The 21,445-nt window shown below is 38.3% G+C and overlaps 1 protein-coding gene across 1 annotated transcript in view; it reads left to right on the top strand.

Annotated features, from left to right (window-relative positions):
• FAT4 (FAT atypical cadherin 4) overlaps positions 1–21,155 on the top strand; it is a 132,245-nt gene extending 111,090 nt beyond the window's left edge. The window contains exons 10-17 of the mRNA XM_065736800.1: positions 440–544; positions 1,469–1,776; positions 5,520–5,605; positions 6,974–7,153; positions 7,973–8,097; positions 9,219–9,436; positions 13,983–14,244; positions 17,801–21,155. Of these exons, the coding sequence (XP_065592872.1) occupies positions 440–544; positions 1,469–1,776; positions 5,520–5,605; positions 6,974–7,153; positions 7,973–8,097; positions 9,219–9,436; positions 13,983–14,244; positions 17,801–19,671 (3,155 nt within the window). The 3' untranslated portion in view covers positions 19,672–21,155. The remainder of the gene's footprint in view (positions 1–439; positions 545–1,468; positions 1,777–5,519; positions 5,606–6,973; positions 7,154–7,972; positions 8,098–9,218; positions 9,437–13,982; positions 14,245–17,800) is intronic.
• Positions 21,156–21,445: the final 290 nt, after the last annotated feature.

The raw sequence follows: 21,445 nt of genomic DNA, 5'->3' as shown, positions 1-21,445 counted from the left end.
GAGGAAAAATAAGAAAAAATATGTAACGTACAATAGCAGCCTGTGTTCACCCTGCTGTGTTCATACAGGATCCCATAAGGGCTGTCGCTATCCGTGATCCCCTTCTTGATCCCCTTCACAATGAGTGCACTGCATTCAATAGGAAAAAAAAAAAGCCTTTTTGTTTTAATTCAGCTTCTCATTTCATTTCAAGAACTCTCTGGTAGCTTCAGTAAATAAAAGGAAGTATAGTACGTATATGAGATAATTACAACAAAACACTTGAAAATTTCTCTTCGTTGGTCAGGCCCATGACAGGGTTAGGAGCAATACCTGTGTTTTCTCTCCCCTTCCCTCTCTAAGACGCACATATCATTCCTTTTATTGCTTAAATATATCACAATTTGGCTTATGATCTGGTTACTCTGACCTGGAAATTGCTCTTGTTTCACGATGGCAGGGAAAACGTGCGACTCCACTGTCAATTACTGTGAATGCAACCCTTGTTTTAATGGTGGGTCCTGCCAGAGTGGGTTGGAGGGGTACTACTGCCATTGCCCCTTTGGTGAGTATGCTACTCCTCTTCCTTATCTTCCCTTTCCCTGTTAATAATTCTCAAATGTGATATTTATGTTTACCTTTTTGAAACTGATGAGTATGTAGAAGGATCCCTGTCCTGTCCTCATTACAAGAACTTGTCTCAATAAGAACAGCTTTATTAGTCCACACAAGTACTTGCCCTTTCAGTTTATTGCATGCTAATGAAATTTTGAATTCCAAAACCAGCATAAAATCTGAGAATTAGAGGAGCATGTTGTACTGCCAAAATAACTTAATAACTATTAGAATTCAATTGTCTTGAATTTGTTTTGTGGAAGGAACCCAGTAAAAACATAAGACAACACAGATATTTAAGACATTGTGATGTAATTGCTTCTAGATTGATTCTGAATGTAAGGTCATACAGAATTGTCCTTGTTCATACAGAAAAGCATGAAAGTAAATGTAATGGATTAATAAAAAAAACAAACACAAGCAACAGACAAACTCAAGAAATCATCTCTAATATTTTAAAGCTGCTGAAACGCTTAGTACACATAAATAGCTTTAAATTCATTTTTCTATTAACATTTACAGGAACTGTTTTATTTTCCTTGTTTTACATTTCCTTGGAGTTTTATTCATTTATTATATTTATAATTATAGTCCATACTAAATGCAACTGATATTCATAGATTGTTTTCTTATTGTCACTGCAATTAAAAAAGAAAAAAAAGCTGTTATTTGTGACTTAGCTTTTAAACTTAAATAAACAAACTTCGATATATACCTACGTCCTTTAGAACCCTTCTGCTCACGCTGCATATTTTTAATCATATGGTAGAAGCTTTTAAAGAGCCTGTCCAAAGCACATCAATACTTTATTTCTGGGATTATGCATGAAGAGGAAAAAACTACCTGCTACCAGATTTTATTTTTTGTTTTGCAGGCGTCTTTGGGAATCATTGTGAACTGAATAGTTATGGATTTGAAGAGCTGTCATATATGGAGTTTCCCAGTATGGATCCAAACAATAATTATATCTATATAAAGTTTGCAACTATAAAAAGGAATGCTTTAATGTTGTATAACTACGATAACCAAACTGGAGAGCGGGCAGAATTTCTGGCTCTGGAAATAACAGAAGGAAGGCTGAGATTCTCCTATAATCTTGGCAGCGGCACGTACAAGCTTACCACAACTAAGAAGGTGTCTGATGGACAATTTCACACAGTTATTGCCCGGAGGGCTGGAATGGTAAGAAATGCTAAAATGGGAATTAAAGACAAGTTCAGCCAAGTGACTTTGGCTTCCACATGAACTCACAGGAACATAAAATTAGTAACATTGCATTTGCTAGCAGAACCTCCAACTTTGGATAAAAAAGTCCCTCATTTCTTTCTTATTCCAACTGACTCAAAGACCTATGATGATTTGTTTAGTATGATGATAATAAAAAATAATTAAAGAAACATGTGCAATGCCCCGCACTCTAAATGTTAAAAATGAGAACCAGGAATAATTAGTGAAATAAATTACTGCATATGAGACTAATTAACTGATGCAGATTATGGGAGTGATATTAAAGAATACTAATTAACCATGGTAACAACAAAAACCCTTAAAATAATTTACCTTAACGTTTGGATAGTAGAAGTGGGCAAATTTAAAATTCCATCTCTGATCTTCTTAAGCTAGTTTAGAAATTTTGTGAATCTCATTGAAATGAAAGCCTTTTTTTCCTTCTATAGCACAAATGTGGAGAGTTCAACAGTGCTATACTGAGAGGGATTTTGTGGGGAAAAATAGGCAAGTTACTTCCTGCCTGCCCCCACTAGAGGGAAGGAATTCTGCCAAAAACTGGACAGGGACAATCAATTGCAATATGCCTGGTGCCTCGACCCTTCTGTCTTTTTTTTTTTTTTCCCTCAGTAAATGTTTTCTATTCCTCTTCTCTCATTTTAATAATATTTCCAAAGCAGAACATAAACCAAATGCTCTTTGAGTTCAGGCCAAGCTTTTTGACTCCATAGTGTTTGAGTTAGAAATGAAACCAAATATATTTGTATATTTGCCATCCACAATCAGTAACTATTGCCCAACAGCTCCCTTTTCAGGAAGATATGGCCAGTATATATGGAATCTCATATTCTTCCCATGTTTGAAATGAAAGTCACATAAGAATAATATATGGATGGAGCTCCACATTTTGTTTTATATTTCAGGCCAGAGGAGATGGAAGGAATAAAAGAATAAACTGTTCTACCCAGTGTGACTCCTCCTGAGTCCTCGTAGAGATTTCCTTTCACTAATGGCTGCAGCAGTCATTGCTGCTAAGATAGTTCTTATAGTTTGTGGCTGCTGTGTTTGCAGCACCCTGCTGCAATGCTTCATGTCCAGGGTGAGAAGTCCATAGGCACTGTTTCAGGAATATCAGAAGTCTATACTAGCTTATGGTTCATGGCTCTGTGTGGTCAGTGTTTTCTCCTGACCTTTCTGCTCAGCACTTTTCCCTTGGAAAGTCTTGAGCCAGAAACTGCATGAGAACTACATATTGCAACACCTGATTTCTTTCACTTGTTGAAGCGGGGAATGGCTTAGTCTTCAGCTAAATTTGGACACCTGATTTGTGCACGTAGAAGTTTTATACCCAAATAAGATGAAGGATAATTGTGACATTGAGTAATGATGTTGTTTTAATGTGCCTTACTATCAGATACTTAACTTTTTGCCTCACAGCTTCCAAAAGGTTATGCTCAAAATTGCACCTAGGTTTAAAAGACATCAGATTCACATTTTAGCAACTATGTTAGTGTGGTGTATTTGTTGATATTAATTATGGCCTTAAAAACTACAGAAAATAAATGAGATGCACTTAAAAAAATAAAGCGGGAAAATGTTTTACTTGTGAATTTGCCAGAGGGCTAGACTACAGAAGAAGAGAGGGCATAAAAAATAGAGTAAAGAGACTTTCATTTATGAATACTTCAGACTGAGAGCACTTAAGAAAACCCATACTTCTGCATGATTTTTGTTTAAAACATCTCATTAATGTCAGCTGTTTACAAACAGAGTATGTAAGCAGAATCACCTTTGTCTTAGATATTTCTGCTGCAGGAAAAATGTCTCCCAGGTGTCCAAAGCTGTATAAAATAGCTCCCCTTCAGGATTCCAAATCTGTCATTTCCTACAGCACAGTGGGATTTTATCGGAAACTGGTAAAATCATTAAGTTGTCAGTCCTGAGATATTGCAGAATGACAGGATAGAAAGCCTCATAATGCGGCAAGGTAACTGTAGAGTAATGCTTAAGTAACAAGCAGGAACATTTGACTAACATTAGAAAATAAATTGTATGAACTCTGGTCCAAGTAAAATATATTCTCAAATATCTAGCCCTTCAGCTGGGTTTGCAACTTGGCTTTCACAGTGCATAGCGATGTAAGTTAGAGAGATTACACTGATTGAGCTAAGAACAAAAAACTCATTTCATTTTTTGTTGTTGAAACGCTGAAGGAAAATATGTACACGTATGATGGCATACAGACCAGTCAGCTTATTATTCTTTCTATGAATTGTTTCATTTATACAGGGCAAGTAATCTACTTTGGAACTGCAGACTGATGTTTCTCAGTAGAAGCAGTTTTCTTATTATGTATAGAAAGAAATTCAAGATAAGCTTTTATTAAAAAAAGCAAATTGAACAATTTAGGCACACTGTAGGACGTGATTTAGGGCTGAGAGCTATGAATATGTTTGGTCACCACAATGTGCTCTCTTGCACTATGTATTTGGAAATACAATGGAGAATCTGTGGGGATTCCGACAAGATGTTGTTAATGAACTGAGATGCAGGCAGGAGAAAGAAGCTTTGCACTGTAATGACATCCTGATAGCTATTGCTGTTTATTCAGCTCCTGTAGAGTAACCTAAACCAAAGCAGAAATCAAGTATTTTTGAAAAGTAACGTTTGATTTCAATTTGCCATAAAACTCTTAACACTCATCTAGTGGAAACATGAGGAGCTGATATGTACAACTTGGAGATTATGTTTATTTTCCTGAAAACTCGATTTAAGGAATAACTAACCTTCAGGACTTCTTTTGCAGTGCATCTGTTATTAATAAATCACTGTGAGGAAAATTCTTTGCTAAATGAGGAATAAAATAAAAACTCCTTTTTAAATTATGAGGAGTTATTTCATGGTTTTAGTGAAAACTTTTGTTAGAATCATAGAAAAATAGAATCACTCAGGTTGGAAAAGACCTTACAGATCATCATGTCCAACTACGACCTAACCATACTACCCTTAAATTTTAATACAGAAATTAGAAAATAAAAATGCCATTACTTGCTTTAGTGTAAATGACAAGTAAAAAGATGGCTTCATTGTCTTGGCATTGATTACTTTGAGATATCACTAAATTAAAGAGGAAGTCTGCTCTAAGTGCTGATGATGCCCCGCTCATCTCTGTATGTCAGTTTGGTTCCACTGACCTAGTAATGTCCATGTTTCAACTCTATTATTATTGTATGTTGTTATTTTTAAACTAACAATCTTAAGAGTTTGCACAGCCAGCTTTTGCAAAGCACTTTTCATCCAGTTCAGGCAATGTGTTTAGTGTCATGGTCAACCCCCTGAAGGAATTCCCTTTGCATTTGGAGGGAGCAACTCTGTTCAGATCAGAAGTATATAATATCAGCCAAAAGAACTGCAGCTTCAAGGAGGAAAAGAAGCAAATGTGTAGGATTCTAAAACTGAAAAGTTTTCATTTCACTGATTCCGTATGAACTTGTCGATTAAGTGCCTCTCCATTATTATCCACATTTCAGTGTTCACTCTGGTGATGCAGAAAGTTGGTCAGTGTCTCTGAAGCACACTGAACAACACAGTGTATAAGTGCTCCATTCTAGCTGAGTTCTTTATATATATAAGAATTCAATGTGGTTGGGAATATACCCTTGAAGTATTCAACATATCTGTGTATGTGGTTTTTGCAGGCAGCGTCACTGACAGTGGATTCCTGCTCTGAAGATCAGGAGCCAGGCTATTGCACTGTTAGCAATGTGGCTGTTTCCACTGACTGGTAAATAATTCTTCATTCTGTGGGGCTTGGTTCTGTAAAATGGAAAATAAACCACCTGCTAACATTAGAGAAGCTTGGAATAATGATTACATATTCTTAGCCAAGTCTCAGGGAAGGGATAGATGCCTAAGTTGCACTCCTTCAGGAGGCCTAAAAAGGTAATTCTCTGAAGTGTCATTGCCTTCCGTCCTTGTAGAAGCAAATTAATTTTTCTCCATATCCTGCTGCTTGCCAACTCAGGCTAAATTCTCATGTCCATGGGGTTTATTCATGTCAAGGATTTTATTAAAAAATCCCCAATTCTCAGATCCGTTTCTGTCCCTAGGGTGTGGGTGAACATAAGAAACCCACATAATAAGGTAGTCCACGGTGTAATGTAAATGAGGATAAGATTTTTTAGTTAATGTTATGGGATTGCAAATCAAAATCTAGATAGAATTAGCAATCAGAATATCAGACACTCATGATTACTGGCAACTTGTAAATCTCAGTTAGAAAATGAAACAAATTTATTTGTTGTAATCTTATTGCTCTTAAATATACTGTAATATTCTTGGACAGTTTGAAATGCTACAAAATTTAGTCCTACAAGTATTTAGCAAAGCCTCTTCCACTTTTACTTGAGGAATCTGTCTTGCCAAAAGTAGTCTTAGACTCAAAATGCTGTTACTTCAGTAGTGTCTACATTTCATCCCAGTGTTGCCCACTCTGGGTTTTGATTTATTTATTTTTATGTGTACCTGCAGTTTCTTATGAAGGTATAAGAAACACACCTGCTTTCCTAATAGAAAAAAATAGAGAATAATTACTTGAACAATTTTTTTAGGGATTTCAGATGGTTTTTTTCTTCATTTTTCATTTCTTTAATATTGGCCAGTATAGAGAACAACAAATTCTCTCTTTTCCTTACTGTAACTAACTCAGAAGCTTTTCTGTCACTTCTTTACATCCTCCTTAAAGACAGCAATAATGTTTATTCCCAACATTGTTGCTAATTTCTTAGAATTATTTCAATCTTATTTCCTATCACGGGTAGTTTCTCTACTACAAAAGCAGTTATATATTTGAAAAATAATGAATCCACCTTCCAGCTGTTTAAATATCATCTATAATTTAAGCTATAATTGAATGAAAATCCCTATTCATTTTGATTTCAAGCACATTGCTCAGTTAAGTGAATAGAACTTATGACATGCAATAACAGTGTGAATTTAGATGTCATAGAGGCATCACTCTCTTTCCCCTTCTAAACATACAATATGAATTTTTGAAGTGGAACTTTAGCCACAGGCCTTAGTTGACAGCACCTTGGTTATCATTACTATTACATATCTGATGTCATTAAATCATTTTTTCTCTCTTTTATAGGACCCTTGATGTACAACCAAATCGACTTACCGTTGGTGGTATCAGGTCTGTTGAGCCCATCCTTCAAAGGAGAGGACAGGTGGAAAGCCACGATTTTGTGGGCTGTATAATGGAGTTTGCAGTCAACGGACGTCCCCTGGAGCCCAGCCAGGCTTTGGCAGCTCAAGGAATCTTAGATCAGTACGTCTGCTATATATGGTATCAAATAGACAGTATTTATGATATAGAAAGCCAGCATGAAACTCAGGCACCAGTCCTGACACTTTTAGATATTTCTTGTAAAAGATGACTGTAGAATTTATTATAAAGTGTGAAAAAATTAAGAAGAAATGAATTTGGGTGAGAGATTTGCAGAAGATTACAGAAACTTCAAAAAAGAAACATCATTACATTTCTATTGCCATTATTATTATTAATGTTGCTTTGCAGGCTGACAGAGTAGCCCTGTTTCTTTATAAATTCCACCTGGGTTTGACTGTACCTCTACAGTTCACTAAACCACTATTCCCTCTTATTTCTTTTTAATTCACAATGTCTGTTCTATCAATTTGCCTCTCAAGTATCACTGAATTTCTTTCATATCCTCTGAGTGATCTTTCAGAAGTGATCAACTGTTTGATTCTATTGTTTTTCCATCTTGCTATTTGAAGCCACAGTTGTAGCAACAACGTCCGTCTTAGGTCCAGATTTGGTAGCTCACCCTTCTTTCCACCCGCTCTCTTCTTTGTGAAAGATGCGAGATCTCTGGAGGTCTGCGGTGCAAAAAACACCTGAAAGAGTGTCTTCTTCTCTTGCATAATAGATAACAGGAATTTCACAAACTGTGAATTCCCTTCTCTTTATTAAGGCTGTTAGAACTTGATGCTTAAAGTCGGGATCTGTTTAGAACCATTGGCTGTCCAAGAGAAAAGACTCTCAATTTTTGCATCTCTAGAAGGGAAGAAAAGGATTATCATTCAACATGCATTCCTTAGTATCTGCTTTTCTGCTTTGTTTCAGATGTCCTCGATTAGAAGGTGCTTGTACAACTAGCCCCTGCCAACATGGCGGCACCTGCATTGATCACTGGTCTTGGCAGCAGTGCCAGTGCAAAGATGGACTGACGGGAGACCACTGTGAAAAACGTAGGGTTTTGCTCTCTTTCTTTTTTGTCTCTACCTAACTATATGGTTATACCGTTAAGAGTTTCTTTTAGGGGGCACAGGATAATGAATTTTATGAAATAATGAAAACAAGTAGCCTGCCCACCTCTTAAATAATCATGAAAGAAAAGTTCACAATGGACTATTGTCCTTTCATGAATTAAAAATAACATCATTATATATATATGTTTCCTTGTCTTTATATCACATTTCAGGTAACTTACACTCATTCAAAACTACTGCTTCCAATCAGCTATAATCAGTAACCAAAATAAAACTATCCAAAAGGAGGGATTTGTCTGCTGTGGGGAAGTAAGAGAGTAAGGGAGAAGGCTTCCCTTTGCATAAACACAGTGCGCACATGCTTATGGCTTCTCTGAACTGTAGGCCTTTTTATGTAATTATCATCAAGTTATGTGCATGAAAGTATGGCATATGTAAGTAAATGCAAGCTATTTACACTCTGGAATTATTAACTTGAGTATGGGTAGCTCTATAAATCAATACAGGATTGTCTAGGAGAGCAAAGTAATTTATTTCAGTGTAGTTGTAGTGTAATGACTGAGTTTTGTTTTCTTACATGTCCCACTATTGTTTAGCTGATTTATATGCTTTTATTATACCAGTTTATTAAACAATTTTGTCATAATTTTAACAGCATTTAGTAGTCAATGCTCTGCCACTTTTATTCTTTTATGCCCTAACAAATGGAAATGCATTATCTCTCCCCTGAAGAGCTTGGAGTTCAATATATCATGAAACTCTGTTTGCAGTAATGGAAATAGTAACATCCCTGGGAAGGAATTACAGTTCTGAGAGCCAGATTTTTTCCCCTACTCCCTCACTTGTTCCCTAGCGAGTTTTAATTTATGATTGACTGATACCAGCAGTAAATTACTAGCGCACTCCCACTCTCAAACACACATTCTGGTTCAAGTCAAAGAACAGAGGGGGTTGAAATTGCCATTCGCTCCTGGCTCTCCCCACTGACCTGCTCTGAACTTTATGTCCTCCCGGAAGAAAATGGTTGGTATCAGGCAGATCATCACTGTACTCTATCTGCAACCAGCTGCATACTCAGTGCTTCCCCATCCTTGTCCCAGATATTACTGCCGACACAGCCTTATCACTGGAAGGCAAAGGACGACTTGACTACCATATGAGCCCTAATAAGAAGCGTGAATACATGATGAGACACAGAGCGAGAGGTGCCAGCCCAGGACCTCCGATTATGGACAGCTTGGAAGTGAAGTTCAGAACAAGAAGCGAGAATGGGATTTTAGTCCACATCCAGGAAAGCAGCAACTTCACTACTGTGAAGGTAAGATTGCAGCTAATGCTGAGTTTGATTTGATTGGTCTGCCTCTTGTGCAGTGATCAAAATCATATTTTTCCATTACTCTTGCCGTTTCCTTTGTAAAATATTAGGTCTTTAACTAAGGCTAGGCACTGTGCCAGTATCATTCATCTTGTCAACAATTCCCTTGCTATTTGCCAAGATATCAGAAGATCTTGATGGCTTTGTATCTAAGCAGTTTTGTCTAGACTCCAAATAGTGACTGTTTTAAGGCAGAGGGAATGGTACTCATTGCCATATTTGTTATCATCGTGAAGTTACAATCTACAGAGCAAAGAATTTCATCATTGGCCTTTTATCTTCTGATTTTTCAGACCTTCAGCCCGGACCCTCCTTAAGCTAGCAAACAATGGCCAAAAAGTTTTCATGAATTCCTACTGATGTGGCTTGTGCTTATCAAACTAGGAAGTAAGGGATAACTTGAATTCGTGAGGTTACCCACAGAACAGTGTCAGTATCAAATTGTTTCGAGATATGTGGCTGAATTAATGCGTCAAATGCCATGCAGTTTTCTTTCCCAAGAGTTTATTGCTGCAGAAGTTACCTTCCTCAAGAGAAAGCGATGGTTCAGTTCCCGGCTATGACTCAGTCCATTTACTCATAACTCTAAATGAGTACAGCAGTGATGCTGGCAAGCCCCTTTATTGGGTTGGTGCAAGCTCCAAGTTTCCTTGACTGCTGTAATGCGTTCCAAGTTTTTTTTCCCTGACTTTAAAAGAAACTTGTACAGAAATTCACACTTTCTAAGCTTCAGCCCCATTGATATTGTCCACCTGCCCAGTTCCTGTGCGGATCAGAGGTACAGAGCTTTCCTGTCCTCCAGCTTTAAGAAGCAAGTCTGTGGTACTTCACAGGCAGACACTTATAACCTATCATTAGATAGGAAGTTTCTGCCTCAGTCATTAGCTGGTAAGATCTAATTATTTTGTGTTCTGAAGGAAAAACAAACAAACAAACAAAAACAAGAAGACAAACCAAATGAAAAGAAAAACAATAAATACTACCTTTTTTATCCCTTCACAAATTCCTTAAACCAGTTCTACAATCTTTAAAAAAAAAAAGAAAGAGAATTGTCTTTGCTAGATGAAAGCGTTAATGGTGTGTTTATGCAAACGCTCTTATTGTTGTTAGTTTTGGTGAGGTTATATAAACAAGCAGAGGGTGTCACATCCCATCCCCAGCTGTTCAGGGGCAAAGAACTCAAGTTTGCTTGGTAACAGGTCCTTTAAGGAAGGAAAAGTAACTTCACTGAAGTGATTATTACCAGAAAGTTCTCAGATGATGGTAGTTAATAAAACAGAAGATCTTTTTCACTGTAGTTAGTACAGTATGGGTTCTGCTCCATAACTCACACCCATTGTAGGTATCGTGACAAGGGATTCCCGTGGTGGTGGCCCAAGATGTCAGTAAAGCTAGCCCGCATGTCAGTCACCCTGGCATCTCAGCTCACTCCATGTGCAGTAAATGAGATTCGGGGACTCCTATTTACCACTCCAGCTTCAAAACAGACATTTTCATAACTTGATTTTTGGATATTTTAATAAGCTTGTTTTCCAAGGCATAAGCATTTGGAGAAAACCTGCATGTGGTTTTAATATTAAATTATGCTAGAGAAAAGCTATAAGCTCTGTGACTACCTCTATGCCTCCACATTTTTCCTCATGTAATCAACTGGTTTTGTTACAGCTGGGATTGGGATAAAATTAGAGAAATGGTAATAAATCAGACCCACTGAGATTACAAGCAGCTGATTATTTAAATGGTGGATGTAACCTCCCCCAAAAGAACCTCAAGCTTGGAGAAAGGAGGTCTTATTTATGATATAAAATACTCCTTAATCCAGGAAAAATGTAAGAACTAGCAGATGAAATTAAACAATAGTCAAAATCAGATGGAAAATGCCCCTCAAAAAAAGCACAGTAAGGAGAGTGGTAGGAGTCTCCTTACTACTAAAGCTCTTTGTCACAGCATATTTTGTAATGAGTAATGCATACTGCATCTAATTCCGTTAGAAGTAAGGAGATAAATACAGCTGGCTAAAGGTGAAATTACCTGTTCTGTTTTAGCTGAAAATCTCATCTGAAGTGAGATTAGATAAACATAATTGCACCTCTAAGATCTATGGATTGTATGAGTAGAGAATGTGGATTATGTATTGCCCATATATGCTAACATATGCACATATCAAGTTACAGGAATAAATCAGAGCATAGCTCATTTCAGCGGTATCTTATATAGTGAGTTATAAATCTGTACAGGCTAGTGCTCAGATTTAAAACAAATAAGAAGCAATTTGCTCAGTAAAGGAGATTCAGAATGTTAGTAAAGTTGGATCAACCTTGTAGTTAGAAATATGTTCACTTTAGTAGCTCATTCTTTTCAATATATCCCACTTGTCAGTTGCTCAGCCATTTAAATAAAACCTAGAAATGAATGTTATTCAATATTGTCAGCATTGACATTTGTTTCAAATTTAGAAGTATGTTGTGCTTCAAGGAACTAGGAAGAACGTTCCTTATTTTTTCCTGGTTAAAGAAGTCATGGGCTCATGAGTCTCGTCTCTGGAAATTTTATTTTTCAATACTTCTGGTATACTATTTATAGACATTGGTCACATGCCATTTTAAAGAAATAAAGTAGCACTTCAGAGTCATAAATCAGTACGGTGGGTAAATAATTATACAGTACTTCTCTAGCGTGGAATTAGAAGACACAGGTCTATTCTAAGTGTTCTCATAAGCTTAGAGAATACTGTTTGATACAGTATATTTCTTTGTGTTTTCATAAAGATCCAAACAAACAACGGTACTTTCATAGAGCATAAAGACCAAATAAAATGAACAAACCCATGAAAACCTGTAAACATAAATAAATGTATATATTCCATGCACTTAGTCTTTTCATAAATATTTTTCATTGTGGCAAATGGTGTTTAATATGTTATAATCATCTGGGTGAGCATATTTCCAAATATGGGGGTTTTCTTCAGACTGTGTCATAGTTTAGATGTCTGCCACCTGTATTTGCCAACACCAAAGCATCCTATTTTTGAGAGGGGATCTTTATCGAAAAGTATTTAAACAGTACATTTTCAGGTAGTCCAAATTATGTTGGTTATAAGCAAAGTTCATGTATATATTAACCACGCTTTTTCTTGATTCAAATGGACTATGTGCTAGATACATTCAGTTCAGACTGCTGCCAGAATGTGGTCTTACAACCATATGAAAGCTCATCTATATGAAGAAAGTCCTCAGTTTGTATCACTGAAAAAAAGGAAATCCAAGGTTTTGGAACAGTTTCTAAAAAGTAGAAGAACATTCTTGTAGTGAGTGTGTCACCTCACAGTTCATCTCAGGTGAATGTTATATTTCCTGGAACAAAGCATGCAAGGCTTAGAGAGCTTTCAACAAACCTCTGGCTCTGACCTCTCCTATGCAATGCTTGTGCATGTTCTACACACTGCTGTTGCACATCACAGCAAGGAACACAGAAGGGAAAGGAGTGGTCTTACGGTGAACATGCAGAGTAACAGAGATGAGTGTGGAAGGGAATCTGCAACAAGTTGCAAAGCCACCCTACAAAATGTATTTGTTTTTTCTAACACCCTACAGAAAGCTTACAAGTTGGTACAGCACTCAGGAGATCAGCTGACATACCCAGATCCTACACAGCATCTGAGAATTTTCTGGGCTTGGTTATGGATTTTTTTTTCACTCTTTTGTCTTAAATGTAAAGTTTGTGCTAATCTCTCTTTGGGATTGCTTAATACTCAACTCATAGGAGGTTTAAAATTCTGCATCTCATGAGTGTAGCGTCATCTGTTGAAGACATGCCAAAAAGTTTTTCAGAGACTTCCACAGCACTTTTTTTTCTAATAGCTTGCAAGTTTAAAATCAGTTTTCTTAAGTAAGCAACGTTTGAAAATTCACACAAACTAATAGACTTCAGCCCTTTAGTAAGATTTCTAAAATAAAAATATTTTTCTGCAGAACACAAGTTAGCAGTAGAACCAGTTAGGAATTTGGAATCTTGGTCAAATTCTGTCATACATTTTCCTACTGTGTCCTAACTAGATGCAAGTTTTTGGGGCAAGGACATCTGTTTATTCTGCAAAGCATTTTCTCCACTTGTTTTGACAGAGAAGGAAGAGGTTATCTTTTATTGGTTAAAATATTTTCTCATGTGCATACCCTACTGCTAGCTTCTCTGTAGGTTTTCCTCTTATGAGAGTATCCGAGGAATAAGTGAATGGCAATTGCATATTTTCTACAGATGTAGTAATTAATTTAATTGCAGCCAAGTACTAAATAATGCATTTTTAGTACCAAGCAGTTGTTCTGGGAAAAATACATCCATATATTTTACTACAACCAAAGCCATGTGTTACTGTAGCTCTTTAGTGGATAGGCATAATATTGGTTATGTGTATGTCAGGGCAAAAATGTTGAGTTTGTATCAATCACTTTAAAATTATGTATTTTGCTTTTTTTTTTTTTTTTCTTGTCAGATAAGAGCTGGAAAAGTGCATTACATATCTGATGCTGGAATTGCTGGGAAGGTGGAAAGAAACATCCCAGAAGTGTACACAGCAGATGGGCAGTGGCATTCTGTACTCATTGAGAAGAACAGCTCTACTACTGTCCTGTCTGTTGACAAGACTCATAGCCGAGACATTCTCCATGTCACACAAGATTTTGGTGGACTAAATGTTCTTACAATATCTTTGGGAGGTATCCCACCAAACCAACCTTTCAAGAACACAGTTGCAGGTAATTATTTTATTTTCTATATAGTGCATGTGAGCACATTTGAGCAGACAAAGAGTGTCTGCTTGCTTAAAGTCTGCAAAAAGTCATTCTAAATCAGTAACTAATATACTTCCACACTTCGCCAGGAAAGCTGTAATTTGAAAGAGTAAGGGTTGCAAATATTTTTCCTCTAACACAAACTTGTTTTCAAAAAACAGCATTCCATCTGCAGGGCTTTCTGGAGGCAGCGTGTGGGTGTGCTTGGTTGTCTGCAAGTACATTGTTATGAATTTCTTTTTCTAATGGAGAAGAAAGGATCTATTCTTTACCTGAGTCAGAATCTGGAAAATCAAGGCAAACCTACTCAGGCAAAAATTCTAAATGAGAACATTGTATTTGTAGGGGTTTAGTAAATACTGCAGGATGTAGCCTGTTATTAATATGATTAAAATATTTTCTGAAATGCCATCTTCCTCCTCCTTTATCCTGCTGTCACATGAAGGATAGCTTGTTTGTATTTTTCTGAACAACAGAAACTAAGGACAATAATGAACCACTCTGTCACCAACATCTAGCCTGTAAGGAGTATATCAATCTTAAGAGTTGAAGCTCATGTCTTAGCTCCTGGCAAAAGAAATAAATAACATATACTTGATATTATTCTCCCAGTAATAAGTAAAGATGGAAGTGAATTTTTGCTAGAAACTGTGAGATATTCTAGACAATGCAAGAATAGGTTTCACAAGATTTTTATATTGAAAAATTATCCTGACTTCAAGAAATACGACCAGATAAAGCAACTTTGAAAGGTGCAAATTAACACTTAACACTTGTGTATTGTGAACTTGTTTGAAATGTGGTCTGAAATAATGTGAACGCTTGCTTACTTTTATCCTTTTTACACATACATTTTATGAGCAGCATCTGCATAGAAAAGCCAAAGAGGCTTTATGAAAGCTGGAACAAAGAAAATTGAGGACACTAACTTCTCACCCACCTCCTGATGTGGCAGCAGACAAATTATGAATGTCTGGCTTCCATTAGGAATGTACAATCCAAAATCTCATGTTCATACGATTTTTATTTTTTTTAATGCTGGATTATATTGTATACGACATACCAAGGTTTTACAAGGGGGAGATATAAAACTCTGCATGAACTCAGATGGTCAAAAAATATCTGGGGCAGTGTGAATCGGTGTTAAGGGCAGACAAAAACATACACGGGTGACAATTCCAGGGCTGTGAAGCTGATATATCCAATATTGTTTTCAAGCCCGGGCAGACGTGATGAAATCCCAGTTGCTGTGTATCATGTCACTGCAGAAAGGGACCACCAAGCTTGAGGCAAGCTAATCCTCCATTTTGCTTGGTCTCCCACCTGAACTTAAATCCTCAATTTCCTCTTTTTTGGGGAATGTAAAAACAGGAGAAAATGAAAATATAAGTAATGCTGAAACAAAATCAGCTCTTTCAGAGTGCATGTATTATAGAAATAGCACACTTGCAAAACTTAAAAGGACATTCGTGTTCCTTTCCACCATGTGTGTTACATCTCTCAGCAAAACATATTTGACATTGGTTCCCAATCGTGTTTCATTTCTGTTATCAGAGAGCACTCAAATTTTAAAATTAACATCCTTTGAAGGTTATAAATTTGTAACAGAACTACATGCAACATGAGTATATTTGATATTTCAAGACAGAGTCAATATTCTTGATGCTTATCTCTGCATTAGCCATTTTTATGGAGATGTCCACAGTTATTCATTATCTTACTATTCTTAATGGCTGTTCTTCCATTCCAGCAGTATGTTTGCAGAAACTGAACCTTCTCTGAAGCAAACAATGCAAGGGATATTTGCTCCATTTTATTCTTTCATTCAAGTGTGATGCTTCAGAACAGAGAGGAAGCACTGTCTTGCTCTGTGTAGATTATATTTCTTGTGTAATATCTGATAAATTTGGTCTCACCTATTGTCTTCCTGTAAACCTGGCACTATGCATGACATCTAAAGGACCATCCCTCAGAAGTTAAGGAGAAATAAATTTGTTTCTTACAATAATTATGCATGTCATACCTGAGAGCATAATTTACAAATTACTCTGTGCATACCATTTTGTCACAGCTCTGAGCAAAGGTCAGCATTACATTGCAGTCTCCTAAAAGCCTTGCAAAAAGGAGTAAGTCTGTGGAACACAGAGAATTGTTAGGCTAGCAGAAGACCTTGTGCAGAATTTTACAAAGGGCAGGGATAATCCATCTCTGTGGACTCTTACAGCTCTGAAACTCTGTATCGCCCCTGACAGGGTAGCATTACAGCCAAGCTGTGGGAAGTTTGGGAAGAGCTCTCCTTAGATTCAAAGGCATACAACTTATTGCCATGAGTACCTCCTTCTTAGCGCAGTGGCACAGGATATTGCACTGAACTTCTACAGGCAACTTCAGAACGGGGGAAACTAGAAAGAATGCAAGCAAAGTGAAATCATATCTAATGTTTTGTGCTAGCATGGCTAAGCCAGATGTGAACAGGTTTCTCTACGTGATGATGAGAAGAAGTTATAGAAATATGGGAAAATTAGGAATGGAAAACATTCAAATATATTGATTGAAATCATTAGTGGGAATATTTGTTCAAAATCATTTGACATTAAAACCATTAGAGGAGGTGTTTCCCTATAGCAACCATTTGAATTTTGGTTTATTTTTATTGAACCACTGAATTTTGATTTATTTACTGAACAGTGGACCTTTTCATATAGCTTCAATGAAATGGGACCGTAAATTGACAGTTGAGTTACTTTAACAATATATTTTTAGAAAATATGATGTTTCTATAAAATCCAAAGATCTTCACATTGCTTTGTTGGCAAATGATTACTAAATATTTCTTGCAAAACAATTTTATGTCAAGGGGGAGCTGCATTACAGTAAAAATCTGAGAATACATCCTTCAGACTTCTTTTGATGAGCCTATCTGTATCTCATTCCATTTTGTATTGTGTTTTCTCCTTGATTTGACTTTTATTGCCAATTTCCAAGCTTGTGGTACATATTCCCTAATCAGGCAGTAGTTCCCCCTTCCCAGTCTATAATCCTTAAAAGCCAGGTCAATTTTTCAAATTGTTTTCAGGCATCTGTGTTTGCCTGTTTAACAAATGTAATGAAAGCAATGGGAGTACAAAATGTTTTGAAGGGCTTCTAGAAAATAGTGTGCATATTTCAGCATCTTAATTGCAGATTTGGTCACATTTATTTGCCTGAGAATACTTCTATTGCTTTGAAATCTTAGTATTGAAGTTAAAAGCTACAGCTTCTGAATTCTGTTTTGGCAGACTTAAAAAAAATAATACTTTTTGCAAGATATCTTTTTATCATTTATATAAGTGCCATGTATATATCATCACATACATCAATTTCTTGTCTTTATTCTCTATTTCTGTGCATAGCTTGTGAAAATCATCTGTCTCAAAAGGTGAAGATATGAAAGTTACCTCAAAAGTTCTGGTCTTAAACAGCTTTTACTTAACCTTGTTCTGCTTAGAAATCCCAAAGTGATTACTGCTTTCTCTCTTAGGCTTTGACGGCTGCATTTCCTACATCAAGTATGGTGGGGAGAGCCTCCCCTTCACTGGCAAGCACAGCCTGGCCACCCTTTCCAGAACAGACCCCTCAGTCAAGATGGGCTGCCGTGGCCCCAACGTCTGTGCCAGCAGTCCCTGCTGGGGTGATCTGATGTGCATCAACCAGTGGTACACTTACCAGTGTGTCCCACCAGGTGCTTGTGCCTCCAGCCCCTGCCAAAATGGTGGCAGCTGCGAGCCTGGGCCACAGGCCAGCTTCACCTGCAGCTGCCCTGAGTCTTACATAGGACAGAGGTGTGAGACAGTGGTGGCATGCCTGGGGGTGTCCTGTGGCCCTGGTCACGTCTGCAGAGTGGGGCCCAGCAGCGGCTATGTGTGCCTGCCATCTCCACACCCTTCTGAGCTGTCCCTACCCCTCTGGGCTGTGCCAGCAATTGTGGGCGGTTGTGCGACAGTGCTGGCACTGTTGGTCCTCAGCCTCATTCTCTGCAACCAGTGCCGGGGGAAGAAGTCAAAGGCCCCAAAGCCGGAGAAGAAAACAAAGGAGAAGAAGAAGAAAGGGAGTGAGAATGTGGCATTTGATGACCCTGACAACATCCCGCCTTATGGTGATGACATGACGGTCCGGAAGCAGCCTGAGGGGAACCCCAAACCTGATATCATAGAAAGAGAAAACCCCTATCTCATCTATGATGAGACTGACATCCCACATGCCACGGAGACCATTCCCAGTGCCCCATTGGCTTCACCTGAGCCTGAGATTGAGCACTATGACATTGACAATGCCAGCAGCATTGCCCCCTCGGATGCCGACATCATCCAGCACTACAAGCAGTTTCGGAGCCATACACCCAAGTTCTCCATCCAGAGGCACAGCCCACTGGGCTTTGCCCGGCAGTCTCCCATGCCTCTGGGAGCTAGCAGCCTGACATACCAGTCCTCCTATGGGCAGGGCTTGAGGACATCATCTTTAAGCCACTCAGCCTGCCCTACTCCTAACCCCCTATCTCGGCATAGCCCTGCACCTTTCTCCAAGTCATCAACTTTCTACAGGCACAGTCCAGCCCGGGAGCTGCACCTCTCCATACGGGAAGGGAGCCCACTGGAGATGCACAATGATGTTTGCCAGCCTGGCATTTTCAACTATGCCACTCGGCTGGGGAGAAGAAGTAAGAGTCCACAGACCATGGCAAGCCATGGTTCCCGGCCGGGCAGCCGCCTGAAGCAGCCCATCGGTCAGATCCCACTGGAGACAGCTCCTCCAGTGGGGCTGTCCATCGAAGAGGTAGAGAGACTGAACACCCCACGCCCCAGAAACCCCAGCATCTGTAGCGCCGACCACGGCCGTTCCTCTTCTGAGGAGGACTGCAGAAGGCCCCTGTCCCGGACAAGGAACCCAGCTGATGGCATTCCCGCACCTGAGTCCTCCTCCGACAGTGACTCCCACGAGTCCTTCACGTGCTCAGAGATGGAGTATGACAGGGATAAGCCCATTGCATACACATCCAGGATGCCCAAATTATCCCAGGTCAATGAGTCAGATGCAGATGATGAGGACAACTATGGGGTGAGGCTGAAACCCCGGCGGTACCCTGGCCGTCGTGGGGAGGGAGGGCCCGTGGGAGCACAGGCAGCTGGCACTGGGGAGAGCTCCCTGCCCATGAAGCTGGGGCAGCAGTCGGGAAGCTTCAACTGGGACAATCTCTTGAACTGGGGCCCGGGCTTTGGGCATTATGTGGATGTTTTCAAGGATTTGGCATCACTTCCTGAGAAAACAGCAGCAGCAGCAGCAGCAAATGAAGACAACAAAGGTGGTACAACAAAGCCTGTTTCCAAGGAGGGGGAGGCAGAACAGTACGTATAGGCTTTGTCTCTGGCGTTGCCACAGTGCAAGGCCATGGGACGGTCAGACTGTTGTGTGATTGTAGAGATGGAAATGTCAGCATTCGCACCCCAGGCCAGTTTGGTTGGAGGAGACTTTAAAAATAATAACCATTATGCTGCTGAAAGAGACTTAAAACATTTTTAATTTAATTATGCTTGGATGAATTTATTTCTCCTGCATGCATTGTATTTGGAAACAAGATATTTGGCATGCAGTTTTTGAAAAGGGTTTCCTATTTACCATTGTTTGGTTTGTGATTCTTAAATTAATAATGCTTTGTTCTGAAAATGAACTAATTTTTTTTTAATTGTGAAGGATGTGTATATTGTATCCAGCTACTAATGTGTTTTACCATGGAAAAGTATTGAGGATTTCATTTTCCTTAAGAAGTGCATAGAAGAAGGATGATGAATGAAGGAATTACAGTAGCAAGTTGTCTCAGAAGAAAATGCAGTTACTATATCCTGCAGTTGCTCAAACATAAAGATTATGGAAGAAATCAGCTTGAGTAACTGCTGGCAACAGTGCTGTAAGTCGTATTCCATACAAGAGGTGCTAGAAGCAGCTCAAGCTGGTCAGCACTTTAGGAGTTATTTTCAGCTTGTTAATTTGTTTGGGGGCTTTTCTGTCTTCTTTGGGGTGGGGGGGGGGATTTTTTGTTTTGTTTTGTTTTTTTGACAAAGTTGTGTGAGAGCTTCTGAATCTCTATGAAATATTGGGGATGCTAAACCCTGGTCCCTGCCTGTCCCCTCGGTGCTTTCAGTGGGAGGGGAGTGCTTGGCATCAGGATAAAACTCCATTTCCACTTCTCTTGGCCTTGCAACATGGCTGTGCGGCCACTGCAGCCTGTGTTTCTCCCCATCTTTCATTTTCCATCTGTACTATGGAAAGGTGGTAGTAACACTTACTCACCTACCTCACAGGGGTGTTGTGAGGACTAATTAGTTAACTCATCTGAAGTGCTTAGACATTATAAAGCACTATAATAAGTATTATCATAATTATTATTAAAGCACTGCCTAGCCTTTGTGACCCTGGAGTGGCATTTTCTGCATTATATGATTTTCTATGATGAAAACATTGAAGAATTATTTATTGTATAGAAAATTACTGCACTCTAGCATTTTGGAGCGGATATGAGGGAAAACTACTTGTAGACTCATTAAAGTAGCTTACTGTCTGTCCCAAAGTCCCTAAAGTTTTATGTTAAGTAGAACTTCACAAGTCCCTACATCTTCATGCAGATCTGATGAACCTATTGTACTGTGTAAAAACTTGCAATTTTTTTTTTTTACCTAAGCTGTGTTTTTTATATCAATATTTTCCTATGCTGAATAATTTTCTTACTTTCAGGGAAGGTAAGAAAAATACCTTTTTTACATTTGTTACTTATGTAACATCCATATTTTTCACATTTTGATAAAATTGTAACATACTGTATGCTTTCTACCTGTAAATGCCAATAATAGAATTAAAATATTTATTTAAAATCTTTAGTGGGCATTATTGGAATCATTTCATCTTTTCTCTATTTTTTTACTCCTTAATCTTTACTTTTATTATTTTTTTGGACTTTCAGAAGCAAGTTAGTAGTGTAAAAATACACGTTCAGTGTTCAGTCATGGTGAAGACAGCACAAGTATCACTGTGGAAATTAAATTCTTTTCTTCGCAGAGGGGCAGCACAAGCCTGGTGTGCTTCTTGAGGTACCACCAAGTCTCAGATGACTGTTCCTTACCAAGTAGCAAATTTT

Source organism: Cyrtonyx montezumae, unplaced genomic scaffold, assembly GCF_038088225.1.
Source record: "Cyrtonyx montezumae isolate F1298 unplaced genomic scaffold, pur_monq_1.0 scaffold_2, whole genome shotgun sequence".
Lineage (NCBI taxonomy): Eukaryota > Metazoa > Chordata > Aves > Galliformes > Odontophoridae > Cyrtonyx > Cyrtonyx montezumae.
This window is presented reverse-complemented; position numbering and strand designations above follow the sequence as displayed.